At 64.1% G+C, this 20,627-nt stretch overlaps 1 protein-coding gene across 1 annotated transcript; it reads left to right on the top strand.

Annotated features, from left to right (window-relative positions):
- Window positions 1-5,239: 5,239 nt before the first annotated feature.
- AQP8 (aquaporin 8) lies at window positions 5,240-11,402 on the top strand. The gene is made up of 5 exons (XM_054643910.2): window positions 5,240-5,451; window positions 8,184-8,310; window positions 8,779-8,993; window positions 10,568-10,702; window positions 11,019-11,402. Exons 1-5 carry the CDS (start codon window positions 5,240-5,242, stop codon window positions 11,059-11,061), a joined length of 732 nt encoding a protein of 243 aa, XP_054499885.2. The 3' UTR covers window positions 11,062-11,402.
- Window positions 11,403-20,627: the final 9,225 nt, after the last annotated feature.

Raw genomic sequence — 20,627 nt, 5'->3', positions numbered from 1 at the left:
TGTCATGATTTCATCCCTTTGTGCTCAGCAATGATGTCTCTGCTAGCGCGAGGCGGATCTGGTGCTCCTCGGTTCTATTTTGGGTGCCTGTGTAGTTGGCAGCCCTGCAGCCTCCCTGCTGCCCTGGGATGGAGGTGCCCTGCCCTGCTGTCCCCTCCCAGCTCCTCAGCACCCAGCTGGGACAGGGCAATCAATGCCTCTGCCGGTGCTGCCGGCAGTGCTGGCTCGTGGGGTCCCCTTGTGCCCCAGGGCTCAGCAGCACTGAGGAGCCCCTGGCTCCCTGCAGCTGGGGGAGGACGGGGTGGGCAGCCCCTGCTCGGGGCTCTGCTGCCTGAAACACATCCAGGAACCCCTGGGCTCTCTCTGGGGGCAGTTGGGGTGTGCAGGGGGCTGCTGGGGGGCTGCTGGCTCAGGAGGCTTTTCCAGGCAGGAGAGGTTCCAGTTCTCTGCCGCTGCCTCGGGCTGTGTGACCCCTGCACATCCCTGCATCTCTGCCTCCTGCTCCAGCCTGGCCTTTTCCTGGGGATTGCTACTGATGGGGCCACAAAATTCATCTCTGGGAGTCACAGGATGCTTCAGACTGGAAGGAGCCTTTAAAGCCCACCCAGTGCCACCCCTGCCATGGCAGGGACACCTTCCCCTGTCCCAGGTGCTCCCAGCCCTGTCCAGCCTGGCCTGGGGCACTGCCAGGGATGCAGGGGCAGCCCCAGCTGCTCTGGGCACCTGTGCCAGGCCTGCCCACCCTGCCAGGGAAGGATTGTGTCCAGAGAGGCTGGAGAGGAGCCGTGCACAGGATGGGCTCCCAGAGGGGGGAATGAATGGGATGGGGAGCTTTGCTCAAGAGGAGGTTGGTCCTGTGTCCCTGGCAAAGTCAGGCAGTGCTCCCTGCTGCTGACTGCTCCAGCAGGAGCCAGGAGCTGCTCCTGCCTGCCCTCACTCACACTCACACTCACACTCACACTCACACTCACACTCACACTCACACTCACACTCACTCCTGCCTGCCCACACTCACACTCACACTCACACTCACACTCACACTCACACTCACTCCTGCCTGCCCTCACTCACACTCACACTCACACTCACACTCACTCCAGGCTCCCCACACTCACTCCTGCCTGCCCACACTCACTCCAGGCTGTTCTCACTCACTCCAGGCTGCCCTCACTCACTCCTGCCTGCCCACACTCACTCCTGGCTGTGGATCCCTGCTTTGGGTGGTGTCCCTGCCCTGCAGCTGTGTCCATCCACGTTACCCATCCCTGAGCATTGCCTGCTGGCTCTCCACAGATGGATAAATGAAGTTGCCTTCCAGGAGGTTAAATTATTGAACTGCCAGGCCTTGCCCAGCTTCAGGAGCCAAAGGAAAAGCAGTGGCTGGCTCAGTGCATGGTGTTTCAGCCCCTCTGCTGAGTGACCAGCTCCCCATTTGAGTTTACACAGGTTTTCAGGTGCCTGGGCTGCTGGGCACAGGAGAATGAGGTTATTGAGGATGGAAATAACCAGGACAGCCAGGGAGCCCAGGTCATTGCAGGGAAGATGTGCAGGGCTGGGGGGACCAGGAGCATCCACCCCTTCTGGGGGACCTTGGTGGATTTTAATGCTAAGCAGCAGAATTAGGAATGTGAAATAGCAGAATTAAGGTCTGGATGGCTTCATCCTCCTCGGGTGGTGATTTTGGCAGCTCAAGCACCAGTCTGGGCCGCAGGACTGACACGAATCCATCCCTGCTCTGCAGCAGGCAGCGCTCAGCCCGCCTCGGGATCCCTGGAAATTTCCATCTGCTCCGAGACAGCGACTGCGAGGAAAACTCTTACACAAGAGGGCTCTGCAAGGGGCAGAGGTCACCTCACCTGTGCCACAGCTACGAGCTGCAAATCACTCTGCAAGTTCTCTTTCAGCCCCTTGTGTAATCCCGGGGACTGTCCGAGATAAACGGGGGAGATAAGGCAGTGCCAGGGGAGCTGCTCTGATTCTTTATGGCTCTCCGAAAGAGCTGACCCCGTGCTGGATTTGCTGGGGTCTTTCCTTGCAGCACCACGCTGTGCAGGGCCAGAATACTTTGGAATAAATTTTCTACAGATTTCAGCTGGAATTCTGGGATTTCAGATGTACCAGCCCCAATTCACAGAGAGCACTCAAAGCATTTCAAGAGCACGGAGTGACAGGAAAAAGGGGAATGAATTCAAGCTGGTGGAGAGGAGGTTTAGATTCCATTTTAGGATGAGATTCTCCCCTGGGAGGGTGGGGGGGCCTGGCACAGGTGGGTTCCAGTGTCCAACCCAAACGGGCCTGGGATCCTGGGACTGGCTGTTGACAGCACTCAGTGATGCCCTTTAGTGTCTGCCTAAGTGCTTTTTGCAGGCTGGGGGCTTTGGGTTTAGAACCCCAGAATGGTTTGGGTTGGAAGGGATCATCCAACCCTCAATGTGGTTTTCTCTAGAGAGCCTCATTCGGGTGCTTTGGTTTGCATGGGGAAGCAAAGGGAAGGTGGCAGATCTGCACAGTGAAATGAGGAGAGGAGTGAAACACTGGGGGTGGATAAAACTGGGCTGTTCTGGCTGTCCTGCCCGGGTGGATGGCTGAGGGAAACGTTCCCTGTGATTCCTAAAAACCATTTCTGGAAGCCTTGGCTTGTTTGGTGCCACCACTTCCTGTACTAATTGACACAGTTGCTATTGTCACTTATCTAACAAATCGGTGCAAGCCCAAACAAGGACAAAAATAAATGTCTGCTGATAGGAACAGATTTATCTGTTCTCATCCCCACGCCTTTTCCCACGGGCAGAGTTGCCGTGTGCCTCGCTGAGCAAACCTGGGTGCTGAGGGTTCCATCTCCTGCTCAGAGCAGGGCTCTGCCCTTGGTGTCCTGGGCACCTCTGAGCACCAGGCAGGGGCTGAGGCTCCCACCAAAGGGAGCCCCTTCCCACGGGGCTGAGCTTTTGCTCACAGCTGTCTCAGGCTGTGCTCAGCAGGAATTGGAGCCTTTGTTGCCTCAGCGTGGAGCATTTCCTCTGCAAGGCTCGGGCAAACATCCCCGCTCCCTAAGGTGGTAAATGTTTAAAAGCCAAGGACAGGGGGTTAATCCTTGCTGTGGGCTGTGACCTTGCCGTGCTCTGGAGACAGAGCATGGGCACGGTGGCACCGCCCTGGGCAGCTCCTGTGCCAGGAGCACCCAGCAGCAGCCTGGATCTGCCCCCTCGCTGCCTTTCCTGGCCAGGGAGGGCTCCTGGGGCTCCTGGGGCTCACCCATGCTGCTCTGGGGTTGGGATCTGGGGCTTGGGATTTGGGATTTGGGATCTGGGGTCTGGGGTTTGGGATCTGGGATCTGGGATCTGAGATCTGGGATCTGGGGATCTGGGGCCTGGGATTTGGGGTCTGGGGTTTGGGGTCTGGGGTTTGGGATTTGGGATCTGGGGATCTGGGGTTTGGGATTTGGGGTCTGGGGTCTGGGGTTTGGGATCTGGGCTCTGGGCTCTGGGCTCTGGGACAGCCCAGCTCCTGGCAGTGCCTGCACAGCCCCGTGGAAGCTGCTGCAAGGAAGGACCAGCTGAAATCTGGATATGTGTTACATTGATCTCTCATAATAAGCATCCCAAAAATAAAGGAAACCCGGATTCCTTCTGCCCAAGTTGAATTTCTTCCCAAAGGAGCCCTGGGCTGGTCATGCTGGGGGCCACAGTGGCAGATGGGTTCCATGGACCTGTTGGGAGTGGCCCTGGGACATGGTGCCCTGTGAGCTGATGGGATTGAACCAGGGATTTCCCTGTCCCACAGGTCCTGGGGTCCATGGGGCCCCCAAAGCCAGGCAGACCCAGCTGTCACCCCCCAATCCCAGCTGTGTCTATAAGCTGAGCCCAGAGCTCTTGGCTGTAGGAAGAAGCTCCTGGGGCTGAATGGGTCAGTGGAGGCTCATTTAGAGGTGCCCTCACTGGGATTCTCCTGCCTGACCCCTGTCAGCGGTGTGGCCACAGGGACAGGCCAGTGGAAATTTCCTTCCCATCCCCAGGGCCTTGTGACAACACCATAAACCAGGTTCTTTACCCTGCTGACAGGAGAGAAGAGCTCCAGCAAAGCCCAGTCCCCACAGCACCACAAACATGGGCTGCAGGAGCTGGCTCCAGGCTCAGGGCCCGTCCTGCCTGGATCCTGGCACATTCCTGCTGCTCCAGGAGCTGCCCTGGCATCACCCTGGCAGTGCCCATCTCTGGGTAGGGGTCGCACTGATCCCTCCCAGCCAATGCCCCAAAGATCAGCCCCACCTGGATCCCTTCAGCCCAGCTCAAAGCCTCCCAGTGAACCCTTGCTGGTCCTGCTGGGAGCTGTGGGCTCTGCTGTGCTGCTGCCTGGGGGTCCCCCCCGTTCCCCCTGCCCTGGCTGAATCTGCCGTTCCAGGCAGTGATCCCTGCTGGCATGAGGAGGATTTAGGGAGGGTTTCATCAGTGTTTGATTGATTCCAGCTTTTGCAGTGGCTGCTGGATCCCTCGGCACCCCTGCCCTCATCTTTATTGAGAGCAGTGCCAGAGGGACAGGAACCCCAGCCCTGGAACCCTGGGCAGGATGAGGGCTGAGGTTTGCAGGAGTTTTCACTGATGGTCTCCACTCACAGGGTGGGCACAGGTGCCCAGAGCAGCTGGGGCTGCCCCTGCATCCCTGGCAGTACCCCATGGCTGGGGACAGTGGGAGGTGGGGTGGCACAGGATGCTCAAAGCTCTTGAGCAGTTTCTCACTTCAGCTCCAGTTCCCCAGGGCTCCCTCCCCACCTGAGCCAGTCTGGGGCTGTGGGCTGAGAGTCCCAGGCTGGGTCCCAGCGGCTCCTACAGGCACAGAGGGCCCAGGGCTGAGCACAGGTGCCACACTCCAGGTGTGCAGGGCAGGAACCACATCCTGACCCTTGGCAGAACCCCTCACAGCACAGCACAGCACCCCACCACCAGCAACCAGGGAAAAATCCCCAAGCCTTGAACCACGGCTTGGCAGTGATAACGAGCTTTGATATCCCTGGGGGCCGGCCCAGCAGCTTTTATGACCCCTTTTTTTTCCTTAGCAATGCAAATCCAATCTGTATTTAGAGCCTCCCGTGCAGCGCTGCCTGTCAGACTCAGGGGGAGCCCTGGGGTGGGTCCCTGCTGAGGGTCCTGCACACCCAGGCTCTGCTGCAGCCTGCCCAGCTGTGCCCCAGCTGTGCCCCAGCTGTGGAGGGCCCTCCTGGGCTGAGTGCCCGCTGCAGGAGCTGATGGACACCGAGGCCAAGCCCTCTGCCCCACGGCCACCCCGCTACGAGCGCCACGTGCAGCCCTGCCTGGCCGAGCTGCTGGGCACTGCCCTCTTCATCTTCACGGGGTGCCTGGCACTGCTGGACCAGCCAGGGGGCACGGGCCGGCTGCAGCCCGCCCTGGCACACGGGCTGGCCCTGGCTGCCACTGTGGCTGTGCTGGGGGACATCAGGTAAGGGACACAGGGCAGGGGTGCCCCTGGCACATGGGCTGGGGGGCATCAGGTAAGGGACACAGGGCACACGGGCTGGGGGACATCGGGTAAGGGACACAGGGCACACGGGCTGGGGACATTGGGTAAGGGACACAGGGCACACGGGCTGGGGACATTGGGTAAGGGACACAGGGCACACGGGCTGGGGGGCATCGGGTAAGGGACACAGGGCACACGGGCTGGGGACATCAGGGAAGGGACACAGGGCAGGGGGGTGCCCCTGGCACATGGGCTGGGGACATAGGGTAAGGGACACAGGGCAGGGGGTGCCCCTGGCACACGGGCTGGGGACATTGGGTAAGGGACACAGGGCAGGGGGTGCCCCCAGCTCCCTCCCGCTGCCCTCAGAACTCCTGGAGGGCAGCATGGCCCTTTGGAGGTGGTAGCAGAGGTGGTGGCATCTTTGGTGGCACCCATAGCACCATGGGTTTGGGGCTGGCTTTGGATTGCAGTGTTTCCATTTTTAGCCCCTTTCCATAAAAATGGTCAAGACGGAATGGGAGCATTCTCCTCTGGGAGCTGGAGCTAAGAGATATTTAAGGGCCCTTGCAGCCCAAAGCATTCTATGATTTTGTGATTCTCTGTGAAGCTGAGATGATTCCTTTCACAAGGATGTCAGAGCAAAACATTTTGACCCAACTGTGCTCCTCCTCTGGGTATTTTCAGGTGAAAAAAAAAAGGATTTCAATTACTCAAAAGCAGCATTTAGACAAATCTGCTCATTGAAAAGCTGTTGTGTGGAGCTGAGATATGGATTTATCCCCAAGGAAGATGCTGGAACAGCCCCTGGGGGTTTCATTCCCTTCCCTGTGTCAGCTGCACACAGCCCAGGGATGGGACTCAGGCTGTCCTGGGTGGCTGGGCCTGGAGCCCAGAGCCATGGGGGGATAATTCAGCAGTGCAGGAGGGGCAGGCAGGAGGGAGAACAGCCCTGGGGGGGTTTGTGCAGGGGCAACTCCTGACCCACGGCGCCTGGGCCAGGTCCTGCTGCACAAACCCTGGCATGGTGAAACAGGGCAGCAGCACTGGGGGCGTCAGGTGAGGGGCTGCAGGTCACACTGAATCCCGAAATGGTTTGGAGTAGAGAGGACCTTAAATCCACCAAATCCCACCCCTGCCATGGCAGGGACAACTCCCACTGTCCCAGGCTGCTCCAAGCCCTGTCCAGCCTGGCCTGGGGCACTGCCAGGGATCCTGGGTGCCTGTGCCAGGGCCTGCCCACCCTTACAGGGAAAGGATTGAGCCCAGGGAGGGATTGAGCCCAGGGAGGGATTGAGCCTTGGGAAGGATTGAGCCCATGGAAGGATTGAGCCCAGGGAGGGATTGAGCCCAGGGAGGGATTGAGCCCAGAGAAGGATTGAGCCCAGGGAGGGATTGAGCCCAGGGAGGGATTGAGCCCAGGGAGGGATTGAGCCCAGAGAAGGATTGAGCCCAGGGAGGGATTGAGCCTTGGGAAGGATTGAGCCCAGGGAAGGATTGAGCCCAGGGAAAGGATTGAGCCCAGGGAGGGATTGAGCCCAGGGAGGGATTGAGCCCAGGGAGGGATTGAGCCTAGGGAGGGATTGAGCCCAGGGAGGGATTGAGCCAGGGAGGGATTGAGCCCATGGAAGGATTTCCCATGGAAGGATTGAGCCCAGGGAAGGATTTCCCATGGAAGGATTGAGCCCAGGGAAGGACTGAGCCCATGGAAGGATTTCCCATGGATGGATTGAGCCCAGGGAAGGATTTCCCATGGAAGGATTGAGCCCAGGGAGGCTGGAGAGGAGCCCTGCCCAGGACAGGTTCCCCATCCAGGCTGCTCCCCAGGTGGGTTTGTGCCCCCCTGAGCCCAGGCTCCCTCCCAGCCCTGGTGGTGGCAGGGGAGCCCTGTCCAGCCCTGGCACAGCCCTGGCACAGCCCTGGCACAGCCCCGAGCTCCCTGCTCTCCTGGGGCTCCCTCCCAGCTGAGCACTCAGATGTGCTGATGGCTCCCAGACTCTCTGAGTCATCACCAGCAATTATCAGGCTGATCAGTTATGAAACCTGTTCATTAACCCGTGTCTCATGGTAATCACTATTAATTAGAGGGTCTCTGTGTCTGACTTGCTTGTGCTTTTTGAGGTGAAGGATTTGGGTCTGGTACTGAGGGCCTGGCCCAGCAGCTCTGCTATGCTGGGGGATGTCCTGCCAGGCTGTTCCAGCCCCAGCCCTGCATTCCTGCAGCTGTGCCAGGCTGGTGCCATCCCCATCCCTGCATTCCTGCAGCTGTGCCAGGCTGGTGCCATCCCAGCCCTGCATTCCTGCAGCTCTGCCAGGCTGGTGCCATCCCAGCCCTGCATTCCTGCAGCTCTGCCAGGCTGGTGCCATCCCAGCCCTGCATTCCTGCAGCTGTGCCAGGCTGGTGCCATCCCCAGCCCTGCATTCCTGCAGCTCTGCCAGGTCCCCCTGCCCACGGCTGCCCTGGCAGAGCTGCTCACAGTGACACATCCCCAAATCCTGTCCTTCAAGCTGTCCCTGTGGCACTGCAGGAGGGGCTGTGTGCCCAGCCTGCTGCTGCTGCTTTGCAGAGAGAGGGAACAGCTGGATCCTGCTCCCCTGCAGACTGGGAAAGCACCGGTGGCTCCAGGCCGTGGCAAGAACCCGGGAGGGAGCCCCGTGCTGGGTGAGCCCTCGCTGATGCTCCTCTCTCTCCCTCTCTCTGCCCTCGGCAGCGGCGGCCACTTCAACCCCGCCGTGTCCCTGGCCGTGTGGCTGCTCGGGGGGCTGCACGTCTCCCTGCTCATCCCCTACTGGCTGTGCCAGCTCTGCGGAGGGGTCATCGGAGCTGGCCTGGCAAAGGTACAGAGCCAGGGGTGTCCCTGGGCCACGGGGACTGTCCCTGCTGGGACAGCCCCGTGCCCCCCCAGCCCTTTCCCCGTGCTGCCCCAGCCCTTTCCCCGTGCCTGTTCCCCCAGCCCTTTTCCCGTGCCTGCTCCCCCAGCCCTGTGCCCTGGGGTCCGTTTGGGTTCGGTGCTGCCCGTTCCCAGCACGGCGTGGCCCCACACATCCCCGGGCAGCCGGGGCTCTGCCCTGCCCGGAGCCGTGCCCCCGGTGCCCCGCGGTGCCCGGAGCCTCCTCGGTCGGGTGTGTTCGTGCCAGGCGCTCGGGGCTGCCTCTTCCCCCGCAGTTTAGCTCCTCTTTAAGCCGCCCACGCTGCCCCGGCAGGCGGCGAGTCCGTCTGTTGGCACGGGGCACAGCCCGGGCACAGCCTGGGCACAGCCTGGGCACAGCCTGGGCACAGCCTGGGCACCGCCGGCTCTCCCGCAGGCGGTGGCACCGAGCGAGCGCTTCGGCAACGCCAGCGGCGGAGCCCTGGGCGGCCCCACGGCCCGAGAGCAGCTCCCGGCTGTGCTGGGGGCCGAGATCGTGCTCAGCTCCTTCCTGCTCCTGGTGGTCTGCATGGGAGCCATCAACGGCAGGACCCGCACCCCGCTGGCCCCGCTCTGCACCGGCCTCACCGTCACCGCCGGCATCCTGGCAGGGTGAGACCCTGTCCCCTGTGCCCCATCCCTCTGTGCCCCTGTCCCCTGTGCCCCTGTGCCCCTGTGACCCTGTCCCCTGTCCCCTGTGCCCTGTGCCCTGTGCCCCTGTCCCCTGTCCCCCTGTGCCCCTGTCCCCCTGTCCCCTGTGCCCCTGTCCCCTGTGCCCCTGTGTCCCTGTTCCCCTGTCCCCTGGGACCCACAGAGCCACCAGGGCCGGCGCTCGGGGGCTGCTGGCACCGGGCAGGGCTCAGGAGGGACCCTGGGTGTGGGGTGGGGCTGGGGGCAGCTCTGAGCACCCTCCATAGGGGCACCCCAAATCCCACCCTGACCTCCTGCACCTGGGATGGGATGGGATGGGATGGGATAGTGGGATGGGATAATGGGATGGGATGGGACAGACCTCCCCTCCTGCAGCACAGCAAGGACTCCTGCCTCAGCAGGGACCCTCCCCTGACCGGGAAGTCCATGGAATGTGCCCAGTGGCGCTCTGGCAGTCTGGGAGAGCTGTCGGGCTTGGCTGGGCAGGAGCGGCCCGGGCTCCGCCTGGAGCAGGAGCAGCCTCAGCTCGTCCCGCACGTGTCCCCGCAGCCAGCACAGCCCCGAGCCCTGCCGTGGGCGATAACAGAACCCCGGCCTGCCGGGCTGTGTTTGCCCTGGGAAGCCCTGAGCAAACAGGGCCCTGTGTCCCTCGTGTCCCCGCGGCCGCTGGCAGCGCTGCCAGGCTCGGCCCCGCTCCGGTGCCACCGTGCCGGGATAACGAGCACACGCAATTAGCGATGTTAATGGAGCGCTGGCTTCAGGCAGCGCCCACCCGCTCCGGCAGCACCCCGGGCCGCGTTTACACAAACCCCCCGGCAAATATTTACCCTAAAGCTGCCATTGCTGCTGCCCCGCTCCCGTGTGTGAGCCCTGAGTGCCGCGCAGCCTTCCTGGGCACAGCCTGCGCCCCCCGGCCCCAGCCCAGCGCCCACCTGAGCCCCGGGAAGGGTCCCGGGAGGGAGGGGGACGCTGCTGCCCGCCCCATTGTCCCATGCCAGCACTGAGGGGACTCTGCTGCCCACCCCACAGCCCCATTGCCCAGCACTGAGGGGACTCTGCTGCCCACCCCATTGTCCCATCCCAGCACTGAGGGGACGCTGCTGCCCACCCCATTGTCCCATCCCAGCACTGAGGGGACGCTGCTGCCCACCCCACAGCCCCATTGCCCAGCACTGAGGGGACTCTGCTGCCCACCCCATTGTCCCATTGCCCAGCACTGAGGGGATGCTGCTGCCCACCCCATTGTCCCATCCCAGCACTGAGGGGACTCTGCTGCCCACCCCACAGCCCCATTGCCCAGCACTGAGGGGACTCTGCTGCCCGCCCCATTGCCCCATCCCAGCACTGAGGGGACTCTGCTGCCCACCCCACAGCCCCATTGCCCAGCACTGAGGGGACTCTGCTGCCCACCCCATTCCCCCATCCCAGCACTGAGGGGACTCTGCTGCCCACCCCATTGTCCCCTCCCAGCACTGAGGGGAGGCTGCTGCTCCGTGTCCCGCTGGGATGGCGCAGCCACCGCGTTCCCCTTGCAGGGGCGGCGTGTCCGGAGCCTGCATGAACCCAGCCCGAGCCTTCGGGCCAGCTCTGGTGGCGAACTGCTGGAACTACCACTGGGTCTACTGGGTAGGGCCCATGCTGGCCGCGCTCCTGGTCGGGGGGCTGGTGAGGTACGTGGCACCTGCATGGCACTGGCACTGCCACCCTGAGCCTCCCTTTGCCCCTGGGCTGCTGCCCCCTCCACCGGGCAGGGCTCCCAGCTGATGCTTTTCCAGAGGGGTGTCCAAGGCTGCGGGCTCCTTTCCCTTTTCCTTTCCATGAGGACAGGGACAGCAAAGGCCCAGCCTGTGTTCACACGAGCCTTTGCTTCACCCGTGTCTCGTGTGGTGAATCAGCCTCGGGCTGGTGCTGTCCCCGTGTTCCTGTTGTAGCCTTGCCATGGCAGAAATGTGACCCTGGATTTCTGTCTCTTTTTCCTCCCCAAAGGTTCCTGCTGGGTGACCAGGCCACCCGCCTGCTCCTGAAGTGACAGCGGGCACAGGGCCCGGTCCATGGGCAGCGGGTGCAGCCCAGCCCAGCCCAGCCAGCGTGGAACCTCCTGCCCCTGATCCTTCCCTTCATCCTGCCCCCCTGGGCACCTCCCTGGCACCCCTGGGCCAGCCACGGTTCCTGTGCTGCTGAGGGAGGATGGAAACGGGGCTCTGCCAGCCCTGCCATGGCACCAGGAGCACCCTCAGACAGCCCCGGGCTCTGTGCTGCCCCAGGCACTGCCCCTGTGCCATGTGTGACCCCCAGAGCCGTGCCCAGGCACCCACAGGAGCCCTGTGCCCGCTGGGTGGGCACCCACAGGAGCCCTGTGCCCCCTGGATGAGCACCCACAGGAGCCCTGTGCCCGCTGGATGAGCACCCACAGGAGCCCTGTGCCCCCCGGGTGGGCACCCACAGGAGCCCTGTGCCCGCTGGGTGGGCACCCACAGGAGCCCTGTGCCCCCCGGGTGGGCACCCACAGGAGCCCTGTGCCCCCCGGGTGGGCACCCACAGGAGCCCTGTGCCCCCCGGGTGGGCACCCACAGGAGCCCTGTGCCCGCTGGGTGGGCACCCACAGGAGCCCTGTGCCCGCTGGGTGGGCACCCACAGGAGCCCTGTGCCCCCCGGGTGGGCACCCACAGGAGCCCTGTGCCTGCTGGGTGGGCACCCACAGGAGCCCTGTGCCCCCCGGGTGGGCACCCACAGGAGCCCTGTGCCCGCTGGGTGGGCACCACCACCCCTCTCACACTGATGCCGAGCAGTTCCTGCCCCAGAGGGTGACACGAGGGGCCTTTGGGGACACTCCCATCTCTGGCCCCTCTGGCACCAGGAGGACACGGGGTGAGGCCCTCAGGCCTGTGCCAGGGTGGGCATCCCTACCCTGCCCTGCCGTGCCAGGGGGGCCGTGCTGCGGGCCAGGGGCTGCTGGGCAGAGGGGGCACTGCCAGGGGCAGGAGAGGCAGCGGAAGGGGAGGACAGGGTGGAACTGTGTGGGCAGGGGTGGAGGAGCCAGAGAGGAGCAGCAGCAGCAGCAGCAGCTCTGCCTCAGCCAGCCGGGCATGCATCCCCTCTGGCAGCGCTGCCCTGGCTCATCCTGCGGCCTCCAGCCTGCCCTGAGGGGATCCATGGGGACCCTGCAGCCTCCAGCCTGCCCTGGGGGGATCCATGGGGACCCTGCGGCCTCCAGCCTGCCCTGAGGGGATCCATGGGGACCCTGCAGCCTCCAGCCTGCCCTGAGGGGATCCATGGGCATCCTGCAGCCTCCAGCCTGCCCTGGGCTGTTCATGGGGACCCTGCAGCCTCCAGCTTGCCCTGGGGGGATCCATGGGCACCCTGCGGCCTCCAGCCTGCCCTGGGGGGATTGTGGGGACCCTGCGGCCTCCAGCTTGCCCTGAGGGGATTCATGGGGACCCTGGGGCCTCCAGCCTGCCCTGGGCTGTTCATGGGGACCCTGGGGCCTCCAGCCTGCCCTGAGGGGATCCATGGGCACCCTGCGGCCTCCAGCCTGCTCTGGGAGGATCCATGGGGACCCTGGGGCCTCCAGCCTGCCCTGAGGGGATCCATGGGCATCCTGCAGCCTCCAGCCTGCCCTGGGCTGTTCATGGGGACCCTGCGGCCTCCAGCCTGCCCTGAGGGGATCCATGGGGACCCTGTGGACTCCAGCCTGCCCTGGGCTGTTCATGGGGACCCTGCGGCCTCCAGCCTGTCCTGAGGGGATCCATGGGCACCCTGCGGCCTCCAGCCTGCCCTGGGGGATCCATGGGCACCCTGGGGCCTCCAGCCTGCCCTGAGGGGATCCATGGGCACCCTGCGGCCTCCAGCCTGCTCTGGGGGGATCCATGGGGACCCTGGGGCCTCCAGCCTGCCCTGAGGGGATCGTGGGGACCATGCCCCGCCCGGGGGCTGCCCTGGCACACGGGTGTCACTGTGAGCATCCCCAGACACCCCTCGTGTTCCCTGGGCTAAGTCACTCTGCATTTTGGGAAATGATAACCTGGGAGATGCCTGCTGCTTTCCCAGCCCCCGGCTGCCCATGCTGCCCAGCCCCGGGGCACCAGGCAGGGACGGGGCTGTGAGCAGGGGAGGGAAGGGGCCGAGCAGGAGCCGGGCTCGGCTCGGGCTGCTCCCCTCGGCAGCAGCGGGGCTGGGCACCCCGGCTAGGGCAGATGCCTCCTCCCGCTCTGGCTGGCGGCTCTCGCTGTGCCAGGGCAGTTCCCAGCTGTCCCCGTGGGGCTGGCAGGGCGCTGCCAATGTCACCTCTCTATTTTCAGCTCGTTTTCTACTCTGCCGTGCCGGGAGGTGACCCTCGCAGGGCACAGGCACACACAGAGATGTGTTTTTAGAGAAGGACAGCGCTGCGGAGATGCAGCAGTGAGGGAGAGCCGGGAACGGAGCATCCCCGGCTGGGCTGGGCAGGAGCCGAGAGCCCCGGGAGGCTCCAGGTGAGCGGGAACCCGGAGCTGCTCATTCAGGGAGGAAAATGGTGCAGCCCCCAGAAGGAGACAAATAGCACGGAGATGTCACCGGGACGGTCGTCATGGCAACGCCACCAAAATGCCGAACCAAACACGGAGCAGAATCGCTGCTTCCTCCCGAAGGGAGCCCGTGGGGAGCCCGTGGGGTGCTGGGGGGACCCCAGCGCGTCCCCGCCCCTGCTCGGGCACAGCGCTCGGTGGGAGCGGGGCTGGGGCCCCCGGGCGTGACGGGCTCCCCCCTTCCCCTTTCGAGAGGATGCTCGGGCCGCAGGAAACGCGCTTGGCTGCGGCTGCTCTGCACCGGGCAGCCTGCTGCACCGCGGCTGCATTCCGGAGCCCTGCACCCAAATCCTGCGCCCTGCACCCCAAATCCATCCTGCACCCCAAATCCATCCTGCACCCTCAAATCCATCCTGCACCGCGCCTGCATTCCGGAGCCCTGCACCCCAAATCCTGCACCCTGCAGCCTCAAATCCATTCTGCACCCCAAATCTATCCTGCACCCTCAAATCCATCCTGCACCCCAAATCCATCCTGCACCCTAAATTCATCCTGCACCGCGCCTGCATTCCGGAGCCCTGCACTCCAAATCCTGCACCCCAAATCTATCCTGCACCCCAAATCCATCCTGCACCCTCAAATCCATCCTGCACCGCGGCTGCATTCTGGAGCCCTGCACCCCAAATCCTGCAGCCTGCACCCTCAAATCCATCCTGCACCGCGGGTGCTGCCTGCATCCCAGAGCCCTGCACCCCAAATCCATCCTGCACCCCAAATCCATCCTGCACCCTCAAATCCATCCTGCACTGCGGGAGCTGCTGGGACCCTGGAGCCCCTGCACCCCAAATCCATCCTGCAGCCCGGCTCCCTCCTGCACCCCAGATCCATCCCACCCCCATCTCCCTGCTGCACCCCGGTTTCAAGGCACCTCTCCCCGGAGGTGCAGGCCAGGGGCTCAGCAGGTTCCTCCAGGGCAGCGGCGCCACTGCCTGCAGTGCCTGGGTGCAGGGGACAGCAGGGACAGCAGGGGGACAGCCCGTGCACAGCCTCGTGTGCTGGCGTGCTGGGCACATTGCTCTTTCATTTGTCAGGGTGACTTTTGATAAAGCATCTGTAACACCACGTTGTTTTTCCTTGAGTATTATTAAAGTGCTTGATTTATGCTAATTAAATACCAATTAACTTCCAAGCACTTAATGTGCTTTAAGGACATAAAATACATCTCATTCCCATTCAATTAAATTTGCATCAGGCCTGGACATGGGTCTGCACCGTGTTTTTATCAGCACATGGATCTGCTGGGATGTTGCCCGGGGTTTCCCAGGTTCTGGTGCCTGTTGGGATGGAAAGGGTGGGGATGGTGCTCAGGAATAGGTGGGTGCAGGATCCTGCTGCCAGGGGCAGCCACAGCATGGCCATTGCTGAGCTGAGGGGCTGGAGAGGCACCAGCACTCAGCCCTGCGCGGTGGGAAGCTGGGATGAGCTCAGGGCGCTTGGGAGAGGCGCCAGAGGCTGCACAGACAGCAGGCACATGCTGGCCCAGGTGCCACCAGCTGTGCCCACTGCCAGCACTTTGGGAACACAGGGAGAGCAATCAGGGTGCTGCAGAAGAACAGCCAGCTCCTGCCTGCGCCTGCTGCTCGGCAGCCCTCACCCACAGCCTGGGAAGGGATCGGCTCCAGCGTTTTCCCTTCCTAACCCTCCCTTTGGCAGGATTGGAGGCTCTGGCAGCGTGTTCCCCCAAAGCCTGGCGCTCAAATAGCAGCCCCGTGCAATGCAGCCCAGGGAGGGGTGCCAGGAGCGTGTCTGGGGGGGTTAGGATGGATGGGCACTATTAGAAGGGCATCTAGGAATTCCTCTGTTGCTCAGCTCCAAAGGTTTCCTGCAGCTGGAGAAATCACAGCCTGCAAAGAAGAGCCGAATTACTCCTTGAGCTCCCGTTGCCCACCAGGCAGAGCCGCAGTGGCTGCAGAGCGCACCCCCAGCTCCCGCCTGGAGCCGTGCCAGCCCCGCAGCTCCCGGTGCCGGGGGCTCCCAGGGGTGCTCCGGGCCCGGGCGGGGCCGGGCGGGGCTGGGTGGCTGCGTGGGCCCGCCCGGGGGACAGCGGAGGTGGCGATGACGCGCGGAGCCAGCTCTGCGCGTGAGCTGGCAGCTGCATGTAGGAGCGGGGAGCGAGGGATGGAGGAGTGGGAGTGGGGAGGGAGCGCTGGGGGAGCTTCGGCAGCCGCGCCACAGGCGGGATGGGCATGTGGGGATGTGGGGATGTGGGGATGTGGGGATGTGGGGATGTGGGGATGTGGGGATGTGGGGATGCGGGGATGTGGGGATGTGGGGATGTGGGGATGTGGGAATGCGGGGATGCGGGGATGCGGGGATGTGGGGATGTGGGGATGTGGGGATGTGGGGATGTGGGGATGGGCCCCTGCCCGCCCGGCCCGGCTGTGCCCGCGGGGCTGCGGCCATGCCCGGGGCTGGGCAGCGTCCCTGGGCACCGTGCCACCTCCGCAGGGATGTGCCATGGCCACAGCACCGTGACACGCCCTCGCTGCTGTGCCATGGCCCTGGATCCCATGGCAAACCCCACAGCACTGCCCCGTGTCCCCAGCACTGCCCCGTGTCCCCAGCTCTGTCCCCATGTCCCCAGCACTGCCCCGTGTCCCCAGCACTGCCCCGTGTCCCCAGCTCTGTCCCCATGTCCCCAGCTCTGTCCCCGTGTCCCCAGCACTGCCCCGTGTCCCCAGCTCTGTCCCCGTGTCCCCAGCACTGCCCCGTGTCCCCAGCTCTGTCCCCATGTCCCCAGCTCTGTCCCCGTGTCCCCAGCAGTGCCCCGTGTCCCCAGCTCTGTGCCACCCCCCTGTCCCGGTGCAGTGTCCCCAGCACTGTCCCTGCCGTGCTCCCCAGCCCAAGCCCCGGGCTGGAGCAGCCCCACAGGCTGGGCACAGAGCCCCGAGGAGCCTCCCCACCGGGTTTTGCTCCAGGGCTTCCTGCCAGAGGCTCGGCGGTGTTTCCTGGGGACAGTGGGGACACTGCCAGCCCCGTGCCAGGCCCGGCCGGTCGGTGCCACTCTGCTCCCTGTGGCAGAGCGGGCACGGCCCTAGAGCGAGGGAAATGTGGGAAGAGGGGCTTTCTCCATTGCACCCCATCCTCCTCACTCCGCTGATCTTTCATTGCCTCTCGCTGGCACCGGCCACCCCTGGGGCTCCCTGGACAGGGGCTGGCACAGAGGTGTCCCCTGGGCACCCCAGGGTCCCCCATTGCCCGCAGCGCAGGGGGAGCAGAGCCCCCCTCCTCCCTGCTGACATCCAGCACCGAAGGCTTCCTGTGCCCAGCACTACTCGAGCCGCAGGATTTACATTTTAAAGGGGTTTTAGAATGGATTTGCACAGGCGTTTATTTGCAAGTGTTATTTTTTTTTTCGGCTTTTGCCACTTTGAATGTTTGTGGAGAAGAAATAACAGACAGAAACCACAGCAGGGAAAGCCTCTGAGAACTCGTTGGTGCTCATGCAAATACGGCGAGCGCGGCAGTCCGGGGTCACACCGGCCATCCTCAGCGGCAGCCGGCGCTGCTGTCGCTCCCGGCTGTGCTCCTCAGCTCTGGGAGGTGGCAGCTCCCCCGGTTTGTCACCAGCGAGCGGCGGGGCCGCAGGTGCGGGCACTCAGCGTCACCCCGGGGCTGAGGCTGCCTGGGGCCGGCGGGAGCGAGGGCTCGGGGCGGGGAACGCTGCTCGTGTTCCGCGCTGGCAGCAGCCAGAATGCCGCACAATAAATAGCCTTTTTAATTACGGCACAATATTTACAAGATTGCTTCCTCATTTGGGAAATTAAAACAAATGCTCCATCAAAATGATCAACACTGAGCAGGGAACGCGGGGCTGATGGAGGAACCCTCGGGCTGCTGGTGGAGGCGGCGCTGGCGCCTCGGGGCTGCCTCTGCTCCGGGTCCCCGCCGTGCCCGGCAGCGCCCGCAGGCTCGGGCAGCTCGGCCTGGCACGGCTCGGCCTGGCACGGCTCGGCCCGAAGGAGACCCGGGGGGGTTGGCAGGCGATGCTGAGCTGCCAGGGCCGCTCATCCTGCTATGGGCACCAAAAGGAGACCCGGCGGGGTTGGCAGGGGATGCTGAGCTGCCAGGGCCGCTCATCCTGTTATGGGCTCCGGAGCGGTGCCAGGGAGGTGGCTGTCCCCTTGTCCCCTTTTCCCCTTGTCCATTCTTGTCCCCTTGTCCCCTTGTCCCTTTTTGTCCCCTTGCCCCCTTGCCCCCTTGTCCCCTTGCCCCCTTGTCCCTTTTTGTCCCCTTGCCCCCTTGCCCCCTTGTCCCCTTGTCCCCTTGTCCCTTTGTCCTCTGCCCCAGCCGTGGCGGTGCTGCCGGTCTGACGGCTCCCGGCCCGGGTCCCTCCCGCCGGGGCCGGTGCGTGGCCGGGGGCTCCGCGCTGGGTCCCCGCCGTGCTTCGCGCCCCCCGAGCATCCCCGGGATGTCCCTGTGGGCGGGGGGCCCTCTGGGGACTGAACCCCCAGGGCTGCTCTTCTCCCAGCCCCCCTCCCATCCCGAGCTCTTCCCTCAGCTCCTTTCCTCCTTGTTTTGGTTGTTTTTTTGGTTTTTTTTGCAGAACTCCCGTTGCCATGGGAACGGTGACATCCCGAGCCGGGCGGAGCGGAGGGAGCGCGGCTGCCCGGGGCCAGCCCGGGCACGGGCGGGGGTCCCGCGGCTGGGGGATCCCAGGGACTGGGGGTGCCCACGGGCAGGGAATTCCCCTGGAGCGCTCCCATTCCAGCGGAAAGAGCAGCGGGATTTAATTACATTGGAGCACCTGCTGCCAGTCCGGCGAGTCCTTTCAGGGGAGGGAATTCCATCTGGAATGAACGGGGTGGGGTGGGGGAAAGCAGGATGGCCCTTAGCATCCAAATGTTCCTTAATAAAGGAGCTCGCAGGACCCGATGGACGCGAGCCAGGAAAATTTGGGATTGTGGAGAATTCACCGTCCTCGTTTCTGGAGCAGGGGGGACGCCCGGGGAGCCCGGGTGACATCTCAGGGGCTGTCCTGGGGGTGCAGGAGCAGCTGGGCTTTCATGGGGACACTGAGAGAAGGAATAGAGAGCGAGAGCTGGCAATGGGGTGGGCTCCGGGCCCCCTGACGTGTGTCCGTGCCAGCGCACCCCCGAATGACAGGGCACAATGGGCATGGCACAATCTGGGCATGGCACAATCTGGGCATGGCACAATGGGCACGGCACAACCTGGGCACGGCACAGCCTGGGCACGGCACAACCTGGGCATGGCACAGCCTGGGAACGGCACAGCTTGGGCACAGCACAGCCTGGGCACGGCACAGCCCGGGCATGGCACAGCCTGGGCACAGCACAACCTGGGAACGGCACAACCTGGGCACGGCACAATCTGGGCACGGCACAATCTGGGCATGGCACAATCTGGGAACGGCACAGCCCGGGCATGGCACAGCCCGAGCACGGCACAGCCTGGGCATGGCACAGCCTGGGCACGGCACAACCTGGGAATGGCACAGCCCGGGCACGGCACAGCCCAGGCACGGAACAACCCGGGCATGGCACAACCCGGGCACGGCACAACCTGGGCACAGCCCAGGCAAGGCACAGCCCAGGCACGGCACAGCCCGGGCACGGCACAGCCCAGGCACAGAACAACCCGGGCACGGCACAGCCCAGGCACGGCACAACTCGGGCATGGCACAACCCGAGCACGGCACAACCTGGGCACAGCCCAGGCAAGGCACAGCCCAGGCACGGCACAGCCCGGGCACGGCTCAGCAGCCCCAGGCCGGGCACAGCCAGGGGGCGGGCACGGCCCGATTGCCAAGGAAATCCCCACGGACACTGTGACGGGAAAACCCCCAAAGCTCCTGGGGGCTCTGTGCCCCTGTAGCACCGCACCTCCGGCCGGGCTCAGGCACTGCCCGTCCCGCTGCTGCGGATCCCGGCTCCACGAGGGGCAGGAAGGAGCTGCAGAAGCCGCAGCCGAGAGGGAAAAGCCAGAGAACAATTTACAGCTTCCTGCAGATGGCAACCGGTACGATCTGGCTGACAAACACAGATGAGCAAGAGTGAGGGAGGGATAAATAAACCTCGCGGCTCGCGGAGTAAAACACCCGGCTGGGGTTTGCTGCAGAAAATCCCCACCGCTCCCCATCCCTGCGCCGGGCCGGGCGGTGCCAGCGCTGCGGCAGGACCCTGGCACCCCCGGGGACACCCCCGGGCACCGGGGACACCCCAAGGCACCGGGGACACCCCAGGGCACCGGGGACACCCTCAGGGCACCGGGGACATCCCAGGGGCACCGGGGACATCCCAGGGCACCGGGGACACCTCAGGGCACCGGGGACACCCCCGGGCACCGGGACACACCAGGGCACCGGGGACACCCTCAGGGCACCGGGGACACCGCCGGGGCACCGGGGACACCCTCAGGGCACCGGGGACATCCCCAGGGCACCGGGGACACCCCAGGGCACCGGGGACACCCTCAGGGCACCGGGGACATCCCAGGGCACCGGGGACACCGTGTCCTCCCACCTGCTGCCCCGGGGGTGCCCTCGGGGAACCCAGAAGCAGCCGAGGCACCGCTGCAAAACCAGCCCGAGTCATTTCAGCCGAGACCAGGGAAAGCCTCGTGCAAGTGTTTTCCGTTCCAAAATTATTTTGAGTCCTAAACTGGTGAAGCCCCAAGTCTTTCTAGGGGACTTTCTTTTTGTTCTTTTTTTTTTTTTTTTTTTTTTAATGAAACTTTTTTCAGAATATTTCTGGAAATTCATGACAGGTATGTTGTCCTCTGCCTGCAATATTTTTTTATAGTTTTTCCTCCCGCTGAGGAGCTGAAGGGACACAATGCGCTGGATGTGGCGCTGGAGAGGGTGACCAGGGGGACACCAGGGGACAGCGAGGCAGGACTGAGGCACTCCCGGCCGCAGCTCCCGCCTGCCCGCTCGCCCTCAGGCTGGAAAATAACACGAGATAAAGGCGGTGAGAAACAGCGAGCCCGGCCCGGCGCTGCGGGGTCTGCGCTCCATCCTGGGCTGGTTTGTGCTGGGAAGTGCCCGGGACAGCCGGGCTGGGGCTCCAAT

This window comes from Agelaius phoeniceus, chromosome 16 (assembly GCF_051311805.1).
Source record: "Agelaius phoeniceus isolate bAgePho1 chromosome 16, bAgePho1.hap1, whole genome shotgun sequence".
Lineage (NCBI taxonomy): Eukaryota > Metazoa > Chordata > Aves > Passeriformes > Icteridae > Agelaius > Agelaius phoeniceus.
This window is presented reverse-complemented; position numbering and strand designations above follow the sequence as displayed.

Coding starts and splice junctions, on each gene's coding strand:
- AQP8 (XM_054643910.2), top strand. CDS start 5,240: ATGGACACCGAGGCCAAGCCCTCTGCCCCACGGCCACCCCGCTACGAG. Junction 8,311..8,778: donor TCGGAGCTGGCCTGGCAAAG/GTACAGAGCCAG, acceptor GCTCTCCCGCAG/GCGGTGGCACCGAGCGAGCG. Junction 8,994..10,567: donor ACCGCCGGCATCCTGGCAGG/GTGAGACCCTGT, acceptor TTCCCCTTGCAG/GGGCGGCGTGTCCGGAGCCT.